This window comes from Hylaeus volcanicus, chromosome 6, assembly GCF_026283585.1.
Source record: "Hylaeus volcanicus isolate JK05 chromosome 6, UHH_iyHylVolc1.0_haploid, whole genome shotgun sequence".
Taxonomy (NCBI): Eukaryota; Metazoa; Arthropoda; class Insecta; order Hymenoptera; family Colletidae; genus Hylaeus; species Hylaeus volcanicus.
Genome location: NC_071981.1, coordinates 5,954,983 through 5,980,399, shown reverse-complemented (window position 1 = coordinate 5,980,399; position 25,417 = coordinate 5,954,983). Strand labels below are relative to the sequence as shown.

The window sequence follows — 25,417 nt, the reverse complement described above, 5'->3', positions numbered from 1 at the left end:
TTTCTGGTAGAGAAATAAGGTAAATTTAAAGTTTCGCGCCACTATTCTCTAGAGGGCGTTTATAGGAACGCCTGATGCGTTTTGTAATTTTGTAGTTCCGAAATTTCATGTTCATTTTAGTTTTATTTTACATTTCTAAGAAAGTTCTTCGGTCCTTTCGTGATATCATTTATTTTCACTTATGTTATCGGTGTTTTATATATTGTATGATTTAATAAATAAACATTAATAATGTATTTCTAAGATTTTCAAAAGCGTACACTTCCTTGCAGATTTCCATTCAAGTAGCACGAACAAATAAATAAAAGTAGCATTGCAATAAATTACATGCTTTTTATGCTACATTATTTAATGCATGATTCTTTTTAGCATATTCTGTAACAAAATGGCTTTGTAACAAAGTGCAAAGAGTTAAAAGTATTAGTAATTGCAGAAGTATTTTATATTGTTTGGTACATCTTTGTACAAAAATTAAATTTTGTTGGAGCTGTATTTTAATGTACTGAGATTTTAATTAGTCTAGGATGTTTTGAAAAATAATAATCCAATGCTTGAGTAAAATGCAAGCACAGCCATGCCACTTACAGAGCGAGTGAAATTGAACAACCGTTTAATTAACAAGCCTTCTCGAGAATAAAATCGAAAGCTTGGTATTTTTATTACGTATAAACTCTCTTCAATTCCTTTAGTATAATAAACTCCTGCGTTTTGTCTTACAAGTGAGGGATGGTACCCTACCCCCAAGGATTCTTCCAAGCAATTAATCTGAAAAAAGTGGTGGGGATAGTCACGCGCCTCTTACAGAGTGTCTTCGAAAATACTCGAAGTCTTATTGTACTCTAATTGATACAGCATTCGTTTCCATCCATTTATCCTGAAATTAAAAATTATTCTGATATTAAAAACGTTTTGTAATATTATTATAAGAATTTCATTAAATTAATTTGATTTTCGTTTATGGTTATATCGAATCGTAAGCTACCAGCTCCAAACAATAGATTAACACGGTTTGGCACAAAGGTGGCTGAGTTTATTCTTTGGTATTCTTATTCGTATTTAGCGAGGTACGTGATGAGATTAAACTAATCACTGAATATCAGTAGCGAACTTTATTAAATTATACACGGTTGCTCGCGCGGTGTCGTGGTGTCTAACTTTAACCGTTTTTCTCGACACTACTTTTCCCGAGCGTCCTTAAAAACGCTGACAGCAAAGAACCGATCCTCGCCATATGTCGCGTAAGTAAAAAGTAGGTGACTTTCACTATAATATGTCTCGGTCATAATGATTTATTATCGATAAATGCTTTTACACAATTAGTTTATTTAATTATGATTATCTCATCTTACCTTTTGGTTCTTATGTATGTATCCTTATGTAGGTTCACTACTTATTATTTATTTATTTTATTAGGTTCTTTTAACACACACCAGAGTCTGCGACGATTATAATTTTTGTTTCATTTCATCTTAATTTCCTTTATGCTCTAATTTAACAGTTTGAGAGTTTGCTTCCATTCGAAGTGTAAGATTTTATCTGTTCGTCGTCTGATTTGTATCATGGATCTGCTATAATTCATGGCTATAGTTACCCAAAGAGTTTCTGTTTCCCAACGAGTGTCACAGTACCTCCTAAAACAGATAACCCTTCAGTTAACCCTGAACCCATTCCCTTGCAGGCAAATTTAAAGCGTTTTGCCTGGGACGCCAAAATTTAATACAGATGTGTAGTCTAGGTTATTCTTCTTATAATAAAAAGTCATATTAAATTTGTTGTTTTACAAAGAAAATTTGCCATCTTCTTTTGCAAAATATTTCGTGAGTCAGAAGGCTATAATCTTATCCCTTGAGTAATTGCAATCTATTTAAACTACGAGCCGCTTCGCAGTTGACAATGAATGGGTTAAAAATGGCTACTCTATATACAAGGTGTCCCAGAATTAGTATAAGCCAAATGGGGGGAAGGTGAGACCATTCTGAACAACAATTTCCTTTGCAAAAATGTTGCATGGTACTTCGTTTTTTGAATTATTAACGAGAAATTGCGGACCAATCACAGCGCCTGAGTAGCGCGCGCTCAGCCGCGAGAGGCGGGCCCGATGGCTGGCCCAATGGCTGAACCGAACGCCCGGTTCGAGCCAACCTCTCGCGGCTGAGCGCACGCTGTGATTGGTCCGTGGTTTTTTGTTAATAATTCAAAAACGAAGCATCATCCAACATTTTCGCAAAGGAAACTATTGTTCAGAATCGTCTCAGCTACCATTTCCAGTTCTTACACTAATCCTGGGACATCGATTAACTTCACTTCTTGAAGAATTTTAAATTTAAGTGTCAAAGCATATAGTCATAACTTTTTATATTAATAATAGGTTTCCTGAACAATACAAATTCACAGCATTAAACGACAAAATTTGTTTGGCCATTGAATAATAAGTTTCTCAAATTTTACCTAACCTAACCACCTAAGAAAACTTCCTTCCACTAATTCTTTAGTGCCAATAAACCCCCAAAAGCATCAACAAGTTATTCCAGCCAACTGTTGTCGCTAGAAGAATCATTTCACCCTTTATCCATCCCCACGAATACTCGACGAAAAAGATACCCCGGTGGCGCCTCGAAATTCCGCGGTGATATGAACGAGCGCCGAGTGTTGCGTCCAGTCCCGATTGAAATTTCCGAATGGGAACGCAGATAGGACGAAGGAGAAAACGCCGAGTTCTCAAGCGGGGAATCGAATCCGCGTGATTTCCATCTGAAACCTCGGCCACGTTTTCGGTTGATGGTTTATATTCGCGAGCAGTCCATTTTAATAAACTCGATGTATACGGTTGGCCCCTTCTCTTTGTGGAGAAAGTTTCCGGGAGAGCGCGCCGATTTTTAAATATAGTGCCGTAGGTTTGGCCACCAATGAGAGCCGGGTCGGGCGGGAACCGTACCACCGTCAAAGCTTTTCGCAAGCGTTCTCCGCTTGCCTCGCTGATCCACGAAAAAGGCTCGCCATCCGTGGAATCTTTTGTTTATAATTTTTTTGATCATTACCCAACAGGCTACTAATTCTCCCGGCGGGTGCATTCAAAATTTATCGACGGAGCGACAAAACGCACCCTCCAATATTTTTTATCTCTCTCTTTTCACCACCCTCTCCCATTATCCCATCCTCCTCCTCCTCCTACACCCCTCCCGCCCTCCCCCGTTCTCCACGCCTCGCGAACCCTTCTGTCTGCCCTGCTCCCTCCCTTTCTGTTGCTCGTTTCGTCCCGTTCTCTCCAGCCGTACGTGCGCTCTTTCAAGCGCGTCCCATTCCCTATTGGACAGCGTTCAAAGGGTATTCAGAGTCGAAGGTCCGGAAATGGTTCGGTGAAAAAACAGGTAGACAGAGTTAGGCGCTTGTTTGTCCAAGGGATCCATCCGGGCATCGTGATTTTCCAAAAATTGAAACCAATCCATCGAACGCGCGCGCCTCCGACTCCTTTATCTACGCTCAGCTAATTACACATTTGCCTAGCGAGCGTGTTTCGACCGTCGATAGGGAAAATCATTCCTACTGATCAACGTCTGACGGCGTAATTCTATTTTAAGAAGGTTCGCAATACGGCAATTTTAAAAATAATGAAGTTGATCGAATAATATCGGTGAATGTTTATTTTCGCGTAATTAACTCATTCGCTGCTGGGCAAATTTACAGCGTTTCTGCTGAGACTCCGAGATTTAACACGTTGATTGCCATGTCACCCATATATGGGCGACAGTGGTTTACACTCGAAAACTGAGAAGATTTAATTCTGAAATTTAGATGAAATTCGTGAATTTTGATGTTATTACAAAAATAAATACCACGATAACTGTTTGTAAATGACTTTTTACCCCAGGATCTGCTTAGATCAATTTTTCATTGTTTACTAATTCTACCCTAAACTAACCAATCTCAAATTATTACTTACTCCAAAAAAACAAAATTATTTCAAACCTCAAACTTCTATTTACCTATCGACTACAATCGATCATTGTTTCCTTTGATCCTTCCCCCTCCTCCTTGACAATAATCACCGTTTAACCCGAATCGATAGCAGGGTTGAATGATTATACTTAGCACTTCTTTAAAAATTAACCTACCCCAGAACCTGCTTAGGTCAATTTTTAATTCTTTACTAATTCTATCCTAACCTAACCAATCTCCAAATTATTACTTACTCCAAAAAAAAATTATTTCGAACCTCAAACTTCTATTTACCCATCGACTACAATCGATCGTTCCTTCCTTTGATCCTGTCCCCTCCCCCTTGAAAATAATCACCGTTTAACCCGAATCGAAAGCGTCCCTATTGCGTCCTCCTGTCCTTTCGGACAGTGGAGTGGTAATAAACTGTACGCGTCGGTCAAAGAAACCGACGCACCGTTAATGAGACGCGCTCGCCGGGTCCCGTGGCTCCGATTCCGCGCCAGGAGGGCATATTTGAAAAAGCCGAGAGGCGGGCTCGAAGTCGACGGTAAAAAGGGTAACAGTCTGCATTCATGGATCGGTGGTAGGGGGGGTGCTCGAGCGAAAGCGGGGCCACGGTAGGAATAATGTATTTAGACGCATGCATTTTTATCGCGCTACACCCCCGCCCGTCCGCCCAACCCCTTTCCACCGGTCCGAGGCTTGTTGTTTCCAATGCTTTATGTGAATTGCACTGTAAAATCTCATTATAGTCGTGTGCAATGCGTCCATTATATCCCGTGCCAGAAATATTTTTCCCCATCTCCACGGCGATTTTCCGCCCTTCTTTTTCTCTGCACGTGTGTGTCTCTCTTTTTTTCCATTCGTATATCACCCTCTCCTACGGAACATTTCCTAAATTTATACCGTTCGCGCGACGGTCTAATTTGTTTCGACTGAAGAACAACGCCGCGACGACGGGAACGCTAATTATACCTGCATTGGTCCGTACGGTCGGGGTACAATTTCGTTTTGGATCCTCGGATCCTCTACTGTTTTGCCTTTTCGTAGATCGTTCGTTTTTTGGCTCCTTCAAGGGATGATGTTAGTTATTTTTTAACTGGTCTTCGGAAACCTGTGACTGTTGTACAATTTAGTAGGTCCATTGGTAGATTGTTTCTTGTGGAGGGAGAGCGAAAGAGGAGAAAAGGAAGGGAGCGTTTCGTCCTGGGCCTGCTATTGGACCAGTGATGAGCAAACCCCTAGGTTTCGAATAAATCTGAAGTTTGCCGATATGTTTGTATCGTTTCCTCTTCTGAACATTTTCCAGAGAAAGAAACGAGACAAACATGTTGGCAAACTTTAAGATTTATTCGAATCTTAGGGTTTTGCCTATCTCTGTATTGCACTCGTCAGTAAGGCTACCAGCAGGCCCGTGCCTTAGACGCCGGGATGCTTAGAGGCGCTCAGGAATCGCTTATATATGATGTCAGGTGGGACTTTTTACTTGTGAGAAACGCGGTACGCGCGGTGTCCCTCTAGCGGCTAGGACAGGAGGTGTCACCTCATTTCTCTATTTTTAAGCAGAGGTGTGAATGATGTTGGAGTTGGAAAACATTATTTGCGTCTAAATATATCGATTTTTATTTATTTTTATTGTTCTTTATATTTAAATAAACGTATAGAAAGAAGTTCTACGACCCAATCTAATTATATTATTCAATTTTTAATAATTCCCCCAGTTTCTGAAGAATTTGATTTTAACCTCTTGAATCATTGATTGATCAATTGATTTTAATCTCAGAATCCTCTATCTTTCTTTTATTTCTCTTAATAAAACTAAGCATTATATATTTTACATCATGTCCCCTTGCGGGAACTGAATTAATTTTGTGAAAATGAGTTTCCACGATAAAAATAAAAATTTTTATATTTCCCATTGCATTACCAATGAGTCGAACTTAACACGAAAATAAAAATTTTTATATTTTTCATATCGCCTCCATGCGAGCATTACCAATGAGTCGGCGAAGTTTACTTGACGAAACTGAGTCCACATACGACCTCATTCGGCCCCAGTTACTTTAACAATACCGCGAGCACCGCGCCCCAAACACCTGCAATCGAAACGAGGTTGTGTCTGTACTGAATTTCGTCTTGCGAGTCTCGCCAATCCATTAGTAATACTCTTGTCAAAATTTAATGAAAAATGTACAAATTTTCATTTTCAGTGTTGGACGACTCACCTTGGCGTGAGTGCTTTACCGTCATGGGACTTCGATCGTCGATTGCACGTAAGTGAATTAGTTAGGAACAATTCTCGAAATTATGGTGGCAGATCGAAATATCTGTATCAATATGCAAGTTTGGTATATTGATAATTGTTTTACGAATTTTGTGTGATCGAAAGAAATTCGTGGAGTAGGTAATTACATTCTGCACTTTTCTAAAAATTAATCTACCTTGAGAGGTTAATTAACCACTTAGGTCAACTTTTAGTATTCTCAATTTTTGTTAATTCTAGGGAGGGTTAATTTGGGGTCTTGACACTCAACTGTTAAATTTCTTTGATTTCATTACATTAGTTATATTATTTTCTTTCTTTCTATATTATCTGTCACAACCACTTTCACCTAATTAAAATCTGAATTCCAAAAACCAAAACGACCTACCTCAGGACCTAATTGGGTCAATTTTTTATTGCTTGTTAATTCTAGGCTCACTTTTGGGTTCTTGACACTGAACTATTAAATTTCTTTGATTTCATTACGTCAATTCTATCATTTTCTTTCTTTCTACATTCTCTGTCACAACCACCTTCCCCTAATTAAAATCCGACTTCCAAAAACCAAAACGACGAAATAACCATCAGTCGAAGCCTACGCACGGTCGTCCCCACTCGTTCCACGCGCGCAGATTCCAGTGCTCGTATACATAATCCCACGAAATTTGTATACAAAGAGCCTGAATTTTTCAGCATAACAAGAAACCCCGAGTCGGCCGCGTATTGCATTACGGCGATCGATTCTTGCGACAATGCGCGCGAGTCGCGGGCCGGTTGGGAAAAGCGACGTTGATACAAATGACGATACATCATCGAGTCATTATTAAGCAGAAAGAAAGCCGTCTGAATAAAAGTACGGGACAAACCGTTAAGCTCGGACCGGGCAAAGCGACCGGGAGGTTAATGGCGCGTCGTTGCGTATTCCAGCGGTGTTTGTTTCCTCGCAGTTGGCAATAAACTAAGATAAATGAATGTCCGTAGGCTAGGCCACTATTATTCCTTCGCTCGCTGCTTACATTAAGTTGCCCCGCATTAACGGCGATACGGAATGTATCGCGCCCATTACAGTCTCGAATTCCCGATCGAACGATGGTCTCTGGCCGTTGGAAGTGCTGTTTCTTCGGGAAACTAGAAAATTTAGACACCTTCGCCGCGGTGAATGTTCGATGTTCGTTAAAAAGGAAATCGGCGGAGGTTGCGGGGGAACAAATCGGTGATCGAATTTACTCTCGTTTACAGGGATCGCTGGGGGAGTATATTGTCTGGGAAAAGTAGAGAATCAAGGGGAACGGGTAATTTCCGTGACACTCGCTGAGTCACAATTATTCAAATTTCGCGCGCTTGACACTGTCGCGGTAATCAATTCGGTGGCGGGGGTTTCCAGTTCTGGACAGAAATTTGTGGTTAAGTGAAGATATTTTGGTGATTTTTCGGAGGGAGAAAAGGTGAATTGTCAGGGAAATGAATCGTAGGATAATTGACAGGGGCGAGTTTCATAAAAATGACGAAACTGTAAATAAATTGGTAACAAAAGTAGGTTCAATGTATTAAAAGTATTGAAATTAAGGGTTAGTATACTAATAAATCATTGTAACATAAAAAATAAAACCTGTATTAGAGTGGCAAATAAAATAATAGTATTAAATCAACGAAACAAAACATTTGCGGTTGGGGTAATTAACAGGGATGAGTTTATTAAAAATGACGAAAGATGATCTCTAAATAAACTGGTAACAAAAGTAGGTTCATAAAAAGGAGAAGAAATTGCAAACTTATTAGTTGTACACAAGATAGTCGATTATCAATGTTTTAAAAGTATTAAAATTAAGGGATTAAGATACTACTAAATCAATGTAACATAAAAAATGGAACCTGTGTTAAAGTGGCGAATGAAATAATAATGTTAAATCAATGTAACAAAACATTTGTGGTTGGGATAATTAACGCTTCATTATCAATGTATTAAATTCTAACGGGAAAAAGATCAAGGGTTGATGAAATGTAATAATATAAGAAAGATATAATATTAATAAATTATAAATATAATAAAAAATAATAATATTAAGCCAATGAAACAGAACAATACGCGAAAAAAGAACATCAAAGTGACAAACAAAACAAAAATAATAACTGGATGAAAATGATAAAAAGATTACTAAAATAAAAAATAAACCAACGAGAGAGGTGCATTTTCGAAACGCAATAAAATAAAAAACCTTTTAAATTGATGGAAAATGAAATGTAACAAAAACGCCACATATCTTCGCGCATTAGCTAAGAAACAGTGCCCTACCTACCCTCCTGCGCGACGATGTAGATGTTGGAACAAGAAATAAAAGTGGTATACGACTAAACAGCAAAACGCTGTAATTTCACGTAAGCATACAGCATTACACCCCCTTACTACTCTACCATTACTACTCTACCTCTTCACTTAAGCACGAACAAAGTAAAAAGCGCTCAAGAATTCAGTAATTTCACAATTGCCCTTTACGACGATGTTACAGCGTCTACCACGTGTAAACCAACATCGAAACCGTCAACCATCAAATACACGTCCAATTTTCTCACGGTTTCGTCTCCTCCGAGCAATACAAGTGGCATCGCTGGTATAGAACGTAAGAACTCCCATCGCCTAGAGACAAAGGGATTTGCATAAACGGTGAAAACAATTCCTTCATTGCCGCGACGAAGTATCCCGGTTCTCGCTGTTTTATCGGTGTTTGACGACGTTGGGAGGTCTCGGAATTACGGCAGAGTTGCGTACCCGCGGTCCGAATAAACAGGTTCGTTACATTGTTAGCGTGGGCGGCCCGGGATAACCACGGGAAACGTTACGATTCGTTCGCAGTCGCAAAACGCGAACCATGAAGCCGCTGAATCCATCGAGCTAAGGAGGTGAGCTCCTTGAGGGCGTACAGTGGCAACGTTGGCAGTAATGTCGTCGCAAAATCCACTGTGAGTACGCCTCAAATTCCGGCGGAGGAGGCTCAGCTCGTAAAGCACAGGAAGATGCATGCCGGGATATTAAGGCCATTATCGCCGTTGCATATTCATGCCGTATTATAATGAAAATACAGTTTATTACCGAAGATTAACAGCTTCTTACGACGACGTGCACTTGCCGCCGCTTGGCGACTACGCTTCCCGGCGTTTTAGTAACCCACCCCTTGCCAAAACCATTCGAACGAGACGGAAACGCCAGGTTTATAACATTCTTGACGCTACGCGTGGATTTCAAACCGTGGAACAACTCCAGATAGACAGACGGAGCACGTATTGGCTACGCGAGTAAATAGAGTGCATAGCGAGCTTATTATTTCAGCGGTTTGTTGTTCAAACTGTTTTCTAGTATAGTCGATATTTGAGAATGCAATGCGAGAATCGATGCGTTCGACCGCCCAACGCAGGACAAACTTCGTCCGACAAAGGCCTGCCGAAAGCTTTCGGTGATCGGGAACAAGCGCTGCACAACGGTAGGAGACCATTTCAAACCATTTACAACCAGTTAGGCAGGAACGTCCGAGGTGTGAACCACGTATTACTTTTTTAGTGTATCTTATGTTTGTGAATCAGATTTTACATATATATATTCAGCCTGCTTAAATGTATCAAATATATTAAATACACGTAATCGTTCGTTTTATTGGGAGAGTGAGACTCCGACACTAGGAATAATTCTCATATTGAAAATATATCGGTTTTCGTTAAGTACTCTTATCGTAGAGTGTGCACAGGAGCGTTCGTTCAAGGAATCGAGACTTAAAATGTTTATACCGGACGAGTATTTTAGTTAATTCATTACTTTTCAATCCCATTGCAACGATTCGTTGTGTATTGAAAGATAAAGAATCATCTCCAGGGTATAGACTTTAATAATCAAGAGTCCTAAGAAGTACGAAGTCTCACTACATTTCACTGTGGTTTTAGAATCTTTGATTAGGAGTCTTGACTCCTAAAGTTTACTTCAAGTAAAGACACAATGAATTAAGTAATGACCGTGGCATTCAAGCCGAATTAGGTCATGCTCATTTCAGTTTCAAGATGTGAACGTGATTTAATAGCATTGCACATGAGCTTTTAAATCTGTGGAAAAAATTGCGTTTTAACCGAGAAAGCATTGTATTGCTGGCAACTAAGAATTTATGGAGAAGTCTTAACTATTCGGTAATCTGTCTCCCAGTGTCTCTTATTTACTCTTCGGTAAGCCCCCTTCTCGCCCCTCCCCTACGCGTCACTCGGCAAACAAGTCATAGAATTAATTACTTATGTATGGTGGATAAACGGAAAGCTGCTTGTATTCGCTCCTCGTCGCCACGCGAGGAATTCAACTCGTCCAAACACTGTTGCGTATATTCCATCTCTAATCGATCAAGAGAATATATAAATATTTATATACGTTCTACTCGTTTTAATTGCAATTTCGTATTACTCCATTCGTAGTGGCATACATCTAGTTCTTGTTTCGATATTTATGCATAATTCACCTAAAGTAACTTTCACGACATAGGTCAATTGTTTAATTTAGATTTATTGTGTCTTTTACAGTATTGATTAGGGTTACTCATCGAATAAAATTTATTTAGTATCACTCGATTTGTAGTGGCATGAATCTACATAGTTCTTGTTTCGATATTTATGCATAATTCACTCAATGTAATTTTCATGATGTAGGTGAATTATTTAATATAGATTTGTTATGTTTTTTATAGTAGCCACTAGTGTTACTCATCGAATAAAATTTCTTTAGTATCATTCGATTTGTAATGACCTGAACCTGTAGTTCTTGTTTCGATATTTAAGCATATTCACCCAAAGCAATTTTCACAATATAAATGAATTATTTAATGTAGATTTATGTCTTTAACAGTATCGACTAGTGTTTCTAATTGAATAAAATAATTGCATTGAAGATGTCTTTAGCAACATATAACTCTTCACAGATACAATGCTTATTCGTTAATAAGCGTTGAGAAGAGCTATAATTAATATCCCCAATTTTACAAATTAATTTAAAATTTGTCTTCAACATCTGTCCTAAAAATTTAACCTGCCAGAATCTTCCAAGTCACTCTAAGTATACCGCGCAGACCCGAAGGGGTTGAATTCTAGAAAACCAAACTCAAGACCCAACGGATGTTTCCACCCCATCCGGCATTCTTTTCGGGAAACGCCTCGCCTAAGTTCCTTTCCCGCGCCTTTTTCGCCGTCCCCAGACCCGAACGCCTCGAACGAGCCGAGAAAGCGCGGATTGGTTAAACCCCAATCAACGGAAATCAGATTACCCGTCGCGTCGTCCCGGGACCTCCTAAAAACCATGGTGTCCGGTGATTGTCGCTCTCGAACCAGCCAATTTCGCCCTTAGCCGTTCCTTCGTTCGCCGTTCGGGGCTCGCCGTCTTAATTTCTCCCCCGTATAGACGTGGAACGAGGGCGCTACGGAGTTTCCGTTTACGTACCGTAAATAAGTAAATAATTCATTCTCTGACTCGCTTGGCAAGTGGCACAAGGACCGAGCGTGTCTCGGAGGATGACGGTGGCGGGAATGAAGGAAGAGCGGAGCATTCGCGAGAGGGACGAGGCGGGGCGGGCCGAAGGGAAAGGGAGAAAGACTAGGAGTGCCATTGAAGACGATGGGGGGTGCAGAATGGAGGGGAATGGTTACGGGGAGGGTGAAATCTGCATAATATCGGTAATGCTCAAAATGCGAGTCGCGTAGCTACCTGCCTTGCTTACCACCCCCTCTCCCCCTCCCTCCCCCTCCTCTCGCGCCCGTCGTTCCACAGTCGCGTCAACTAAAACTTAATTATAATTAATTAATGCGACTGCTAACTGTGGCGGCCGGACTAGTATTGACCCGACACGTCACGCTCGACCGTTTCTTATTCTCTTCCGCGACCGAGCAGCTCGATCTTCCGTGTTCCTTTCGCTCTTCTCCCCCGCCCCCCTCGCCCCTCCTCCGCCCCTCGTTCGGTTCGACACCCTCCCAACCCAACGGCAGCGGCGTTCTCGGTGTCATCAGTCGCCTGACGCGGCAGATTTCGAGTCTTAATTCCGCATTCGGACGCCCGCCACCTTCGAACGGGGGTCTCCTACCACCCCCTAACCACTTCCTAACCTCTCCCTCCCTCCCTCCTACCCTCCCGGTCTTGGAGGCGGAGTCACGAACCCCGGGACATAACATTTCCGTGGCGCTGGCACTAAGTCTATGGCTCCCGTACAGTGCGTAATTAGAAACCTTTGTGCAAAATGAATACTGTTAATTAACGTACCTAAAAAGACATTATACCCGCGGGGCGGTAAACTAAATATGGCCTCCGGCGAGCGGATTACACCGTTCACGGTGTAAATAAGCGATTTGCCCCGGCGACTACGTCGCTTGCTACACGCTTTCTTGCTAACCGTTAAATCATAATGAATTGTATTCGCGGGCTCGTGAGAAGAGTCGCGCCACGGCCAACCACCGAGGGCTTCGAGTTTCGTCTCGGTTGTATGCTCGTGTGTCTGATTCAGTGTTCGCGTGACGAGCGCACCCCGCGAGTCGTCCGCGAACGTTTCGCTTTCGAGTGGAACGTGTGTAGGCGGGCTTGAGGGAAATTTTGGGAACGGGGATGATTTTTGCGTAATTAAGGGTGGCTCGGTGATTGCGTGAATCTGGGAGGTGATTCGACGGAGTTTAGGGGATGGAATGAAGGATTCATTGGTGAATATGGGTGACTGGAGATGGGTTTTGTTTAATTCTTTGACTAGCAAAAAACTCGTGATAATTTATATAAGTCCATCACTTTGTTTTTATGGAACTGAAAATGATTTTTGTTGAATTTAAAGTAATACTTATTTTTGCAATTTAGCCAAATTCGTGAATCTTGCAGCAGTTTTATTTTGTTTAGAACTTCATTTTTGGAAGTAATTTATTTAATTCTTTAGTGAAAAATCCCGTCACCCATGTATGGATGATGTGGCGATCACCGTGATGATTGTTTCTTTATTAGGGGAGCCTCAAGGGCTGTAGCTGTGGTGTATTGTAGCTACAGGATGGTGCCTTAGCTACAGGCGAGTCAGTGGTCCCAAACAAACCATTGGCCTCTCTAATGAAAGAATTACAAAGAAGATATTCTTTTTAGAAATTATTTGAAATGTTCTCTCTAAATTCTCACTTTAAAATTCTCTCTAAACTTAAACTAAACCTCATAAAAATAATTAAGAAATGCACATTAGAATGAACCATTACGAATGAGCCATTACTAATGAAGATAAATCGAACATTTTTGTATAAAATACAAATTTATACTCAACATACAAGTTAAGAACATGATAATCAATTCAATTTATTCACGTTTAATTTTTGATGAAAAAGTCTTCGTTAGGTCTAGGTTAGGGTATGAAAATCCAAAACTTGAAAAATTATAATAATTCTCTCTAAACTTAAACTAAACCCCATAACAATAATTAAGAAATGCACATGAGAATACTAGTGAAGATAATCGAACATTCTTTTATAAAATATTAATTTAGACTCAAAATACAAGTCAAGAAAATTACAATCAATTTGTTTTATTGACGTTTAATCTTTGAGAAAGTGTGGTGGAGGTTGGGACTATGATTTATACTCAAAATACAAGTGAAGAAAATTACAATCAATTTGGTTTATTCACGTTTAATGTTTGAGGAAGTATGCCGGTGGTTGGGACCGAACATTGTCGCAAATATTCACTGAAATTTAGGTTTGATAATTCAGGGTGTCCCAGGCCGGCATTAAAAACAAGGCCAAGCGAGGTTGTATTGAACGACGACGGTGAATGGCCGATATTAATTGCGCCTTGACTCATTAATTCGTTCGCATTATCTCGTCTCCACGAGCAGGAGATCGTCCAAAACCACGTCTCTGCTCGCTTTTACGCGGTCTCGACTCGAGTTCGGCGGGCAATTACAATATGAAAGGCACATAAATCAGCTGGTTTAATTAACGCGTTGTTATTATGATTATGACACCACCTTGAGATTATAATATCCCCCAAATGCTCCCGAAGAGCACGGCAACTTCCACCAGCCATTTTTCAACTGAGCCAAAAGCGAAAGCTCCTTTTGATCTCGACGTACCATTTCGGACGAAACGGAATCCACCTGTGACGGGATCTAATATTATTTCCGAGGGATCTGTTCATCGAGGCACCATTGAACGCGGGGATCCCCTCTCGGACGAGAAATGCACGCGATTTATAGAATACAATTGGTTCGCGATGAGAATGTACAATAGTGGAGCTAAACCAAAAATAGAATAAATATCAGGGGGCCCAGAAAGTAATGTCAATACTTGTTTATTATTTATCAGGTCACTGTGCACCAATTGACTTTTGTCAGATGGCAAAAGATTGTTGATAACGAGGACGATTACATTATTGATTTAAAATAAATACAGTTTATAAATGTACTTGTTTGAATTTAATACAAAAGAAACGATATTATTTTCTGGGCCTCCTGATACAGGTGGTTAGGTAGCGAAGTTCGATTGTGACGTAGGCTTGTTCTGGATCTAGCACAGAATATGTTATCGTTAGCTGAGAGCTACTTTTGATTAGGTGAAAGGTTAGGCGAAAGCTACTTTGGATTTCGCCAAACCATTTTCGACAAAACGGAATTCACCTGCGACGGAATCTAATATTATTTCCAAGGGATGACTAGGTTTGAGATGTTCATCGAGGTCTGTGTTCGGTCTTAGGGACTTTTTTATTGAGGATGTTGCGTCATGGTGTGGATAGGTCGCTTGGTTTCTCGGAAATATTCTTCAGGACATTTTACTTCCAATATTTGGAGTTCACTCTAGCAACAAATTCAAACGTAATATAGTTAATAAATAGTGTCACTTATACTTTCTTTTATTTTATTTCTTAACGCAGGGTATGAAGGAGTGTCCGCTTTACGCATTACATTTTTCGTTTTGCAATGAATCGTATGACAGATTAGTAAAAAATAGAAATATTCGCTTTCTGTAGGTGTGGTCTCGCAGGGGTTAACAATGGAATACCTGTCTTTTGTTTACTAACGAATAGAACGCCCATAGGATCACGGGGCGCCTAAAGGTGACGTTTCGTCTTATTTCGTGTGCTAATAAAGGCGTCATTGAATTTCGTCAAGTGAACTGTCTCATTCCGCTCTTTGTAAGCGAGTTAGCCTTAAAATTCATAGATGTATGAACCTTTCAAGCAATAATGCATCGTTGCAACATGATTCATGAACAGATATTCATGATTAATTGTGTACTACTCATGCTTTAATCCTCTATAGTCCTGTGTAACTTTCAGGTCTCGATAACACATGACATTTTACCAAATAATTTGAATTCTTTCACAATATGAAAGATATACGCGTAATTATACAGCCTTAATTATACAGGATGTCCCAGAATTAATGTAAGAACCGAAAATGGATAGCTGAAACGATTCTGAACAATAATTTCCTTTGCGAAAATGTCGGATGGTGCTTCGTTTTTGAATTATTAACAAAAAACCACCGACCAATCACAGCGCGCGCTCAGCCGCGAGAGGTTGACTCGAACCGTGACGTTCAGGTCAGCCATTGGGCCAGCCATCGGGCCAGCCTCTCGCGGCTGAGCGCGCGCTAATCGGGCGCTGTGATTGTTTGGTGCTTTTTCGTTAATAATTCAAAAACGAAGCGCCTCACGACATTTTTGCAAAGGAAATTGTTGTTTAGAATCGTCTAAGCTATCCATTTTCGGGTTTTACACTAATTCTGGGACATCATGTACAAAATGGTAACCAATAACAATATTGAAGATTGTTGACAGCATCAAAGTAAATACCTTGAAAGTTGTCTACAGAAAAAAGATTCGGCCAATAGAGAGTTAATACTTGAAATTGGAATACTCTCTCCTAAAAAATGAAGTCTGAAAACTAGGCAACGCTAGAACTCCATACTTGACTGCCATATATATGGATGACAGTGCTTTTCACCGAAGAACTAAAACCCTTAATTCTAAAAGTCAAGTGTCAACGAAAATAAATTTAAACAAATTTCTTCAAATTCGACGAAGTTACAATTACCACGATAAATATTTAACCACGTAGTTTCCAATAGTCTGCAAACGCAATTTAATCACGCTAGAAATTTTTGCGATTATCAGCGTGGGAGTCAACGCGTCGAGGACACCTTCCCTCAAATTTTCTTTATCACCGAACCCTAAAACAACACCATTCAACCCCCAACGAGCAACGAAAAGGGAGCGAGAGCTCCAACAGGAAGCACAGATAAGGATCCACAATAGAAAGAATGCAGAAAACGTTCAAACGTACCGCGAACCCCTTCGCAACCCGGGTCGACCGGGATTCCTCCTCCTCCCTCCTTCTCGTCGGCTGCGAAACAGTCTGCAGAGAGCACGATTTCTCTATTACCGTCGGTTAATAGGTTTTTTAAAAGACAAGTGCACCTCGCATCCCAGCGGCCGTGACGAGGGTGAGGGACTGCGGCACAGCCGGCGTAGGCGGAGGGGCGAAAGAGCAGCGGGGGCTGAACGGGTGCTCGTAGAACCGTCGGGGATGAGAAGAGATTCAAAGGTCGCCAATAAGCCGGCAAGTGCGCACTGGGACGTTCTCTGGAGTCTCTCCTTCTCCTCCTTCTCACCCCCTCATTGCCCCGTAGTTTCAGAAAAACATCGCTCACTCGATACTCATAATCAAGTAATCACAGATGATGCGGGGAACATCGAGTGGTACGTTTCAGCTGTCGGCTATTACCCCCATCGATACACACGGCGCCTTTTAGACAGGGGCTCTCACCGGGGCGTCGTCAGACGTTCGGAAAGCTTCCGAGGAACGGAAACGGGATGGAAGGGTTTCACGACGCCAGACGGGAAAAGGGAATCACTCCATCGAGGCTGGAGAAAGAAGGGAGGGGGGCACGTACGACGTAACTTGACTGAGCGACCCTGGCGATATTTTTTAATTAATCGAATTATTGAACTGTATCGCAATTGAATTGAATTAAGTGTCGATGCGCCCGCGGAACCTGGAAGCGCGCAATTTTCTGTCATTATTGCAACTCCTCCCCCCCTCCACCTCCCCCTCCCACACTGCCGTCCCTTCTGTGCAGTCTGCCGATCGTCTCGCTCCGTCTCGATGCATCTTCCCCTCGCTCTTCGTGCGGTCTTCTTCGTCCCTCTACGACCATTACCTTCTGGTCGACGTCGACCCCTTCGAGCGTTCCGTCTATCGGTGCCCCTCGGCACACGCGCTCACGCATCGACCAATACCGTGGCGCGCGTTTATACAACGTCGCTGGTGCGCCACGTGGGGCCCTCGCTAATTACCTATCCAGCTGTAGCGCGCGCGAGTAAACGACGGGAAAGGGTTGCTCCGACGCGAGCGGTAAGGATTTTTTTTGCGGGACGAAGAGGGGGCGGGGAAATATTGATAAAGTAAACGTAGCCTCGTCGAGAACCGGGGGGCGAGATAATTAAAAAGTACCGGCCACCTCGACCGACGAACCCGAGGAATATTGTTTTCGAAATTTCGGGGGAAGGATTTGTTTGCGGAATTGATCGACACCTCGCGAGGATGCCTCGAAGTGGTTGCGTGTTTTGTGCGGAGGTATGAGGGGACAAACGTTTTGGAAAGTTTGATGTTTTTGGGTTATTGATGGATTGGATGTTTAGGTGCGTTTGTTGGAGTATGGAAATGTGGGCGAATCTGTGAGATTGGGCATGGGTGCAAATATATATGGTCAAGCTCATAAACATTCGTACCTTTTATGTAGATTGAAGAAGTTTGAGTATATGAAATAATAGTTTTGATAGTACCAAATTAATTTTTCATTGTAAATATGTATATGGATAAGCATGTATATAAATATATATCAACATATTTATAAAAACATACACTTGGAAATATCAAACCTACAATTTAATTTAAACAAATTTCTTCATATAGACATGGAGAGTACGAATAATTATGGGACTGACTGTATACAGTAAAGACTGGATAAGTGCAAAAAAATCGGGACCCAAACATTGCATTTATCCAGTCAAGGTTTCTATTCTGTGTTTACTTTAATTTGGCTTGAGTCGAGCGTCGAACGTAGAAAAGGACAAGAAATAACCATTTAGAAGATTCCATGCTGTTTGACGTGGTTTGGCTGAGTTTTAATTGTATGAATGCAACTTGTGGTTGAAGAAAAATTACTTTTCCCATTGTGATTGAAGCACACAAACAGAAAAATTTGTTAAAAAATACACAAGAAGATTCCAAGAAAATTCCATGTGTTACTGCTTGACATGGATTGTGTTTTGATTGAATGAAAGACACTCGTGGTTGAAAAGCAAATTTTTCACAATACAGAATAAAAGTAATCAGCACATGTGACTTAATTCTCAATGATACATGTTTGACTTCGTCTGTTTGATTATACCACCCACGTTCAAACATCTGTTCTTAAATGAATGCATCAAACAATAGCCAACAAATCTTGAATAGTTTCACCGTCAGTACTTGATGTTTGACAATTAACGTTATTGTCGAAGCTTTACATGCCAATCGATTATTGAACAGCGTCAAACAACGTCAAACGTTGCCAGGGATTTATGACGAAGGTGATATAGAACCCGGCCAGCTGTTCGACGATATTATTTCAGCCACTGACGAGTGGATCCCTCTGATGGCCCTTAACGGATTTCGGAACATATGTTAAAGAATACACAAACGCATGCAACCTAAAAGGTGTTCGTATTACTTTTACGTGGCTGACATAATCATATGTTGCAATAGCTCATCTCGGTTGCATGTTACGACTGGAAACGTAAAGAGTTACATGCGTTACACAATACTCCCGTTATTTACTTGTAATTATATTGAAAAGCAAGTTAAACATTCACGAACATGTGTATATAGAAAGTTGGGGTTAAAATTTACATTATAAAACCATATTCTTCAGACATTTCCGGTTTTGCTGGTTTTAGGAAATAGTAGCTCTTTGCTATGAATCTTGTATGAAGCTCTTTCTGCTAAATTCAATTCGTGGGTCTCAAATGACCCGTTCGCTGCACAAACCGATCAACTCCACCAGTCACTCAAAATATTAATTTTGTATGCCGTTAAATAAAAGCTACATCTATATTTATGCATTCCACAGTACTGCATTGGAATTATAAAGGGAATTTTAAGAAACAATGGACATTATTTCATCGCATTTCTTAAGTTATTGTTTTATGGAGTTAATCGATTTTTGCGCAAAGAACAGCTCAAATTACCCTATAAATCGGACGGTACAACTTCAAAATTCCCCTCTAATGAAGAAAAAGTTCGATGCAGGCCTGTTAAGAAGTCCATTACTGTTTTTTTATTCTGTAATTGCACCTATCGGTCCACTCCGATGTTTACAAGTAATAAACCAAAAACAGAAGACAACATTGACCCGTATACCCCGTGACCGATTCGCCAGAAGCCCCAAACAAAGTGGGCAAAATCCCCGAAAGATCGATAGGACTTTAATTCTCTCGCGGTTGTCCGTTTTAATCGTCGCATTCGGCCGCGGGCGCCGGCTCCCAAAAATCCCCGTGACCGATCAAATGATCCAATGGTCCTGCAATCGTGGACAGCGGTTCCCAGAATCCGGTTCGCCTACGTTCCAATCCTTCCACCACTCGGTACCATGAGGGGGGAGGGTTATACGCCTATCGAAGCCGCGGCAGACCACAGTAATTCGAACGAGACTAGCCCGGAACGTTTCCGAAAACCGCGGAACGAATCGTCTCAGCGGTACACGGATTCGGAACACCTCCGGGCGCCGCGACGCCCGACGGAAAGAGGAAAAGGGACGAAACGGGGCCAGGAAGAGAGAAAGGAACCCGACGGAGGGAATCACCGAGTTGAATGGCGAGGGTGCACGGGGCGGGAGGGAGGGGGTGGACCTGGGGGTGCGGAAGGACGACCAGGACAAGAGGGAGGGGGTGGTTTAACCAAACTTAATTGAATCCCAGTCCGAATGTATAATATGTAGACTGCCTGCATAATGTCGTGAGCCCAGCAGTGATTCTCAATGTTTCGTGTGCACGTGATGAAGATACGTCATCGGAGAGGGGTCGTGGCGAACGGCGAATTTTGAGAACCATTCGCGGAATTAGATATACAATAATGTAAGCAGAGCCCCGTTGCGGTGTAAGGGTTGGTGGTAAGGTCATGTATATTCATACATCGGTCGACCCACCTCCGATTCTCTCGCCCCAACCACCCCTCCCTCCTTGCCATCTCATCCTTTCGTTCGCGGAGCGCGATCCTCTCACCCCTTTGCTCTTTCAACCGACCGCCAACCACCCCACCTTCTTCCAGCAAAGACCGAGCTAAACAACGACGCTACGAATAGATTTACGTCACGTCCGCGCTGTTTACGACTCGCGGGCATTAAGATGTCCGCTTACGAAGAACGTCTGCTGCGAAGTATCTCGTTGATGGGCTGCGAGACGTTCGCGTGCACCTGCCGGGCCTTTGGGTTGATTCGAGAGGAATATCGAGGGGGTGGTTTTGGGACAGGGTGGAGATCTTGAGGGGAGAGGCGGATTTAAGTAATCAGTTATCAGTAGACCGCGGATCTTTGTGCATTTATGGGAAATTTGAATGTGCAAGAAACTACAAAATACAAGCAATATGCAAGACTAAAAAAAGGATTGAAAGTAAAATTCATGTTATAATATTTGCAGAATAAAATCAATTCCTATTTAGGTTCAATTTTTGTAGGCACGTTCCCGAAGATTTTATTTTGCATAAATATCCGCAGTCTAGTTATCAGATATAATAACAAAAGGAAATGAAAAGCAGAAAAATGGAGACGAGCACGGTATATCGTTATAATTTTCTGAAAGAGGCTTTGGGATTATATTTTTCAAAAAGATAATAAGTCCTGTAAGCGTAATCATGGTGGATGTATTATTATTAGACTGCGGATCTTTATGCGAATTAAAATCTTGTGCGTGCCTATAAAAATTGAAACTGAATTTATTTTATTCTGTAAATATTGTGGCAGAAACTTTACTTTCAATCTTTTCTATATTCTTGTATATTGTTTGCATTTTGTAGGTTCTTGCACATTTAAATTTTCTATAAATGCTTGAAGATTCGCAATCTAATCATTACTAATGATATACTGTGCTCCATCTCCATTTTTCTGATTTTTTTTTCTTTTTTTTTGTTGTTCATTAGGTAGGGGATGATTTTCTGTCCAGAAAGTTTTTGTCGAATATTGCGTGCAGTGTCTGGATACAATTTTTTTAATACATCTGCGTTAGTAGCGGTAGATAAAATGAGCCATCTTTTAAGCGTTTATGTTTCCACCAGGAGAGTTTCATGAATGTATCAGATATTTCTAATTGTAGAATGTAAAATCAAAAATTAAGTGTACCTATTCATAGCTGTTGGCCCAATACAATAATCTTATAACCCCTTTGACTTCACTCAATTTTAATTCGGTTATATCATTCCAATTCCGATAATCCTCAGAAAAAAATATAAATTTTCTATAAACTCGGTTCACAAACTTTCATACACATGTTTCTTGATCTACTCCACTTCCACCCTCCACCCTCTTGAACTTCTTCCCCCTTCGTTGTTCAATTCTCCAACAAAAAAATTCCCTCGTTTCTCTCTTTCTCCAAGTAATTACCGACTCATTTTAATTATAATTCGTAAAATACCGCGATACTATCGTTCCATCTCGCTTGAGGGGGGGTTCGGGCACTTCAACGCGATATGGAAATCGCTCGGGCGAACTTAACGTCAACGTGGCCGAGTATCAGTTTTAATAAAATGATTATAAAAGCAGCGTTATTAACCCGAGAATTTATGAATATTTTAAAGGCTGCGAACGAAGATAAGACCGAATCGTTCGTTTTCGTTTTCGGTGCCGCCTGTTATATTTCTTTATCACATTCCCGGGTCCGTCTTAAATTTCAAAATTCCTAGCTATCGCGCACGAAAATCGTCACGGTGAGTGACGTTACGAGGTGGTCGTGCACCTCGAGCAGGATCGGGTGGAAAAGTAAGTCGATCGGTGGGGACCAGGTGTGGACGGGAAAACTGCAAGGGGGGCGAGGGGGGGGGAGGAATCGTTACCGGTAACGACTCCTCCGTAGGTAATGTTTTCCACCGAGTCCCTTCGAAAAGCTTAATTACGGGCGAGTCAGCGAAATAATTCGAAATAGGAGTAAACGTTTGCGCCGGGGCGGTATTTGCATTTAATGGATATTAAAATGAATGACCATCGCTCATTACGAATGCCGAGGGAGGGGGGAGAGAGAGCACGGCCGGAGGTAAAATCGTGGGTAATGAAGTCGCTGGTTGAATCTTACTTGTAAATGGATCCTTCATTATATCCAGATACCGTTTTCTCGGAAATGCGTTCTAACGACTACTCGGACACCGTCGTTCGCGAAAATTATAAGAAACCCGTCGCGATAATGCACGAGAGGAGTGGGAGGGGGGCAAGGGGGACCACGGTCGTCTATTCTGTAATTACGCTCCATAACTTCCACCGTGAAACCGCGCTCGCTCTGATTGGGGAGAATCGAAACGAAGTTGGTCCAACTTCCACCCCCCCCCCCTCACCCATCCTCGTTTCCCCTATCAACGAATGCAGCGCCGGGGAACTTCTAAATAATATCGTTTCGCGGTTACGCGGTCCTAGGATCAATTATTTTGCGTCATCCGGTGACGTAGTACAAGAATAGGCACACGTTTGATATCGAACGGTCTATATCCATACACAGTTTCGGATTCGTTCGTTGTTTCACGTGAATTTCTGTGTTATTATTACATGTTGGTATCAACGTGTTCCCGACTGCTGACGCGAATTCGCGTCAGTATGGATTCTATTGCTGGCTTCTAATCCGAATTATGAGAATTTTTATTTTATACAGTACATATTTATGATATTGATATTTCAAAATGTATTTTGTGATTTTTATATTCTGCCTGGGGATAGAAATTTGGGATGAATTAGAATTTAGAATTTTATTATTTTTGTTAGTATTCTGTATTAGGAACGCAAAACATCTGCGAATTTGTTGATCGATGTGTTTGCGTGGTCGTTTGTCGCGCTTTGAGTCGTAGGAGAACTAGCACCGCGCGGTGCGCAAGGTAGATGCGCAAAAGACTATTCACGATCTCATCAATTAACTAACCACCAAAGTTAACTCACAATAATTTTAAATTCCTATCAAATCTGTTTCTATCTCCCTCCTCTAAAAAACAAGCTACTCCTCTTCCCAACTTACCAAGGAATTGCTTCCACCTTCGTTTCGAGCACCAACCCCTAATCCTCCCTACCAGCGACAAATTGAAACTCGTCCATACGATTGCCGCGGCGTGTACTCGATAATCTAGGCCCTTTGGGGTGGCGAACAAGTTCGGAACAGCGCATTAGAATGCAGTTGGCGTGTGCCCGGGGGAGATTTTTCGTGCTCGCGTGTGCCGCAAGAGTAAGACGCGAGCCGCGGATGCTCGAGACATAAGCCACCGACAGAGCGTCGGTCGTTATACACTCAACATTCTGCAATCTACCCTTTCTATCGGCCCTAATTTATGTTGAGTAAGGTAGTAGGAGCCTACCCTCGGCTTGCTCCGGCTAGGAAGCCTCGGTAATGTTTCAAGTGGCTTGTCTGTTGTTAATTTAACCCGTTGGAGGCTTGACGGGGGTCTGTCTGCCCCGCTGCCGCGCTCTTACTCGTTGCGATAAATCGGTCATTATCCGCCCGCGACACGAGCGAGGACAACCGGCCGCATTATCGTCCAGTTTTCGGCATCCTAGCGAACGCGGAAATTTCGGTGGGACGCGACGGTGTACGTTTTCGAACCGCACGATTACCATAACTGGATCGGACCGGGGTCGCTGATAAGGGAACCCGCTGGGTAGATAGCGGGCGCAGATTAAGGCTAACTCTCGAGTGAAAATTACGGATTCTTGGTGGCTCGTGGTATATCCAGTTTTCGAGACGATTCAGAGGTGAGGTTATAATATCCCCTTATCGTCGCGCCTGTTCCTTCCGATTCGTGGCGGAGTTCTGGACAACAATTCTCTCTTTCGGTTGCTCCTATTTGGGGTTGACGATTTCGGAGCAAAAGGTTTGCAGAGGAATGAGAGGGAGAGAAGCTTCTGTAGATCCAGAAGGCTCAGGAAATAATAATTGTAATCTTAACTTATCTTATTTTTATCTTTATTATGGTATTATACAGCGTTTGTTTGTTTTGACACCAAAATTTCGAAAAGTATTTAACCGATTGATACCAAATATTAACAGTAGCTTCCTTGCTTTATCTGGAGTAATATAGGCTATGGTATTTTAAGAAAAATGGTATTAGATCCGTGTAAAATTACGTATGTAAGAATATGTCGAGCGCTCTGAGCCTACTCCCTAACTACCGCTCCCGACCGCTAGGTGGCTGCGTCTACCCAAAAGAGAACTCTCAAAGTTTGCATGATATATACAAATCCGTTTCGTCTGGTGAATCGTATATTTTTGTCGCGGAGTCCGAGACACATCTATCTACAAATACTGCGAGGCGTGCATCTTTGATGAGACGAAACGAAAGTAACGAAAAAAGACAAAAAATGTTGTATATTTCGAAGTTCTATAATATCGCATTAAAATAAATCCAAATTCCTACGATATGATACGCGGCATGCAGCTAGTTATACATATATAAAGGGCGTTCTATTTTTACTTTATAAATAAAAGTACATATATACAATCAGTTCCATAAGTACCATCCAGATCATTAACGAAATTTGTCTAATTTAAATGAATGTTTCATGTTTTCCAAATAAACTTGTAATTGTAAATATGTATATACATGATGTAAGGTTTCTAATTTAAATCTAATCTCACCTTACACTTTACACTTTATACTTTTGCACTTTACACTTTACAAGTTCGCAGCCATTAGCTCGATATTATTCGCAACGAAGGATTGTTCTGATAATAGTTACATTAATTATTAACAATATTTGTTCAAGCAATAACCGAGAATATGACTTTGCTGTAATATTACACCGCGTGGACAGCGGTAGATGCTTTTTCTAAAAATATTCAAAATCATTACTAAGTTAGTAATACTAACTAATAAGTAACTGTACTCCACTAAGAATCTAAACTTTTCTTATCGAGTATTGAGAATTTTGTGCGATTGGCTTCAAAACTCCATTTCATCACAAACCATCC

General features: G+C 41.4%; 1 protein-coding gene across 9 annotated transcripts in view; it reads left to right on the top strand.

Annotated features, from left to right (window-relative positions):
• LOC128878469 (POU domain, class 6, transcription factor 1) overlaps nt 1–25,417 on the top strand; it is a 280,305-nt gene that overhangs the window by 202,856 nt on the left and 52,032 nt on the right. For 8 of the 9 annotated variants that reach the window (XM_054126695.1, XM_054126692.1, XM_054126696.1 and 5 more), the window contains exon 3: nt 6,150–6,212. The exons of the other annotated variant lie outside the window; for it this stretch is intronic. In XM_054126695.1, coding sequence (XP_053982670.1) covers nt 6,150–6,212 — 63 coding nt within the window. The remainder of the gene's footprint in view (nt 1–6,149; nt 6,213–25,417) is intronic. 9 annotated transcript variants of the gene reach the window in all.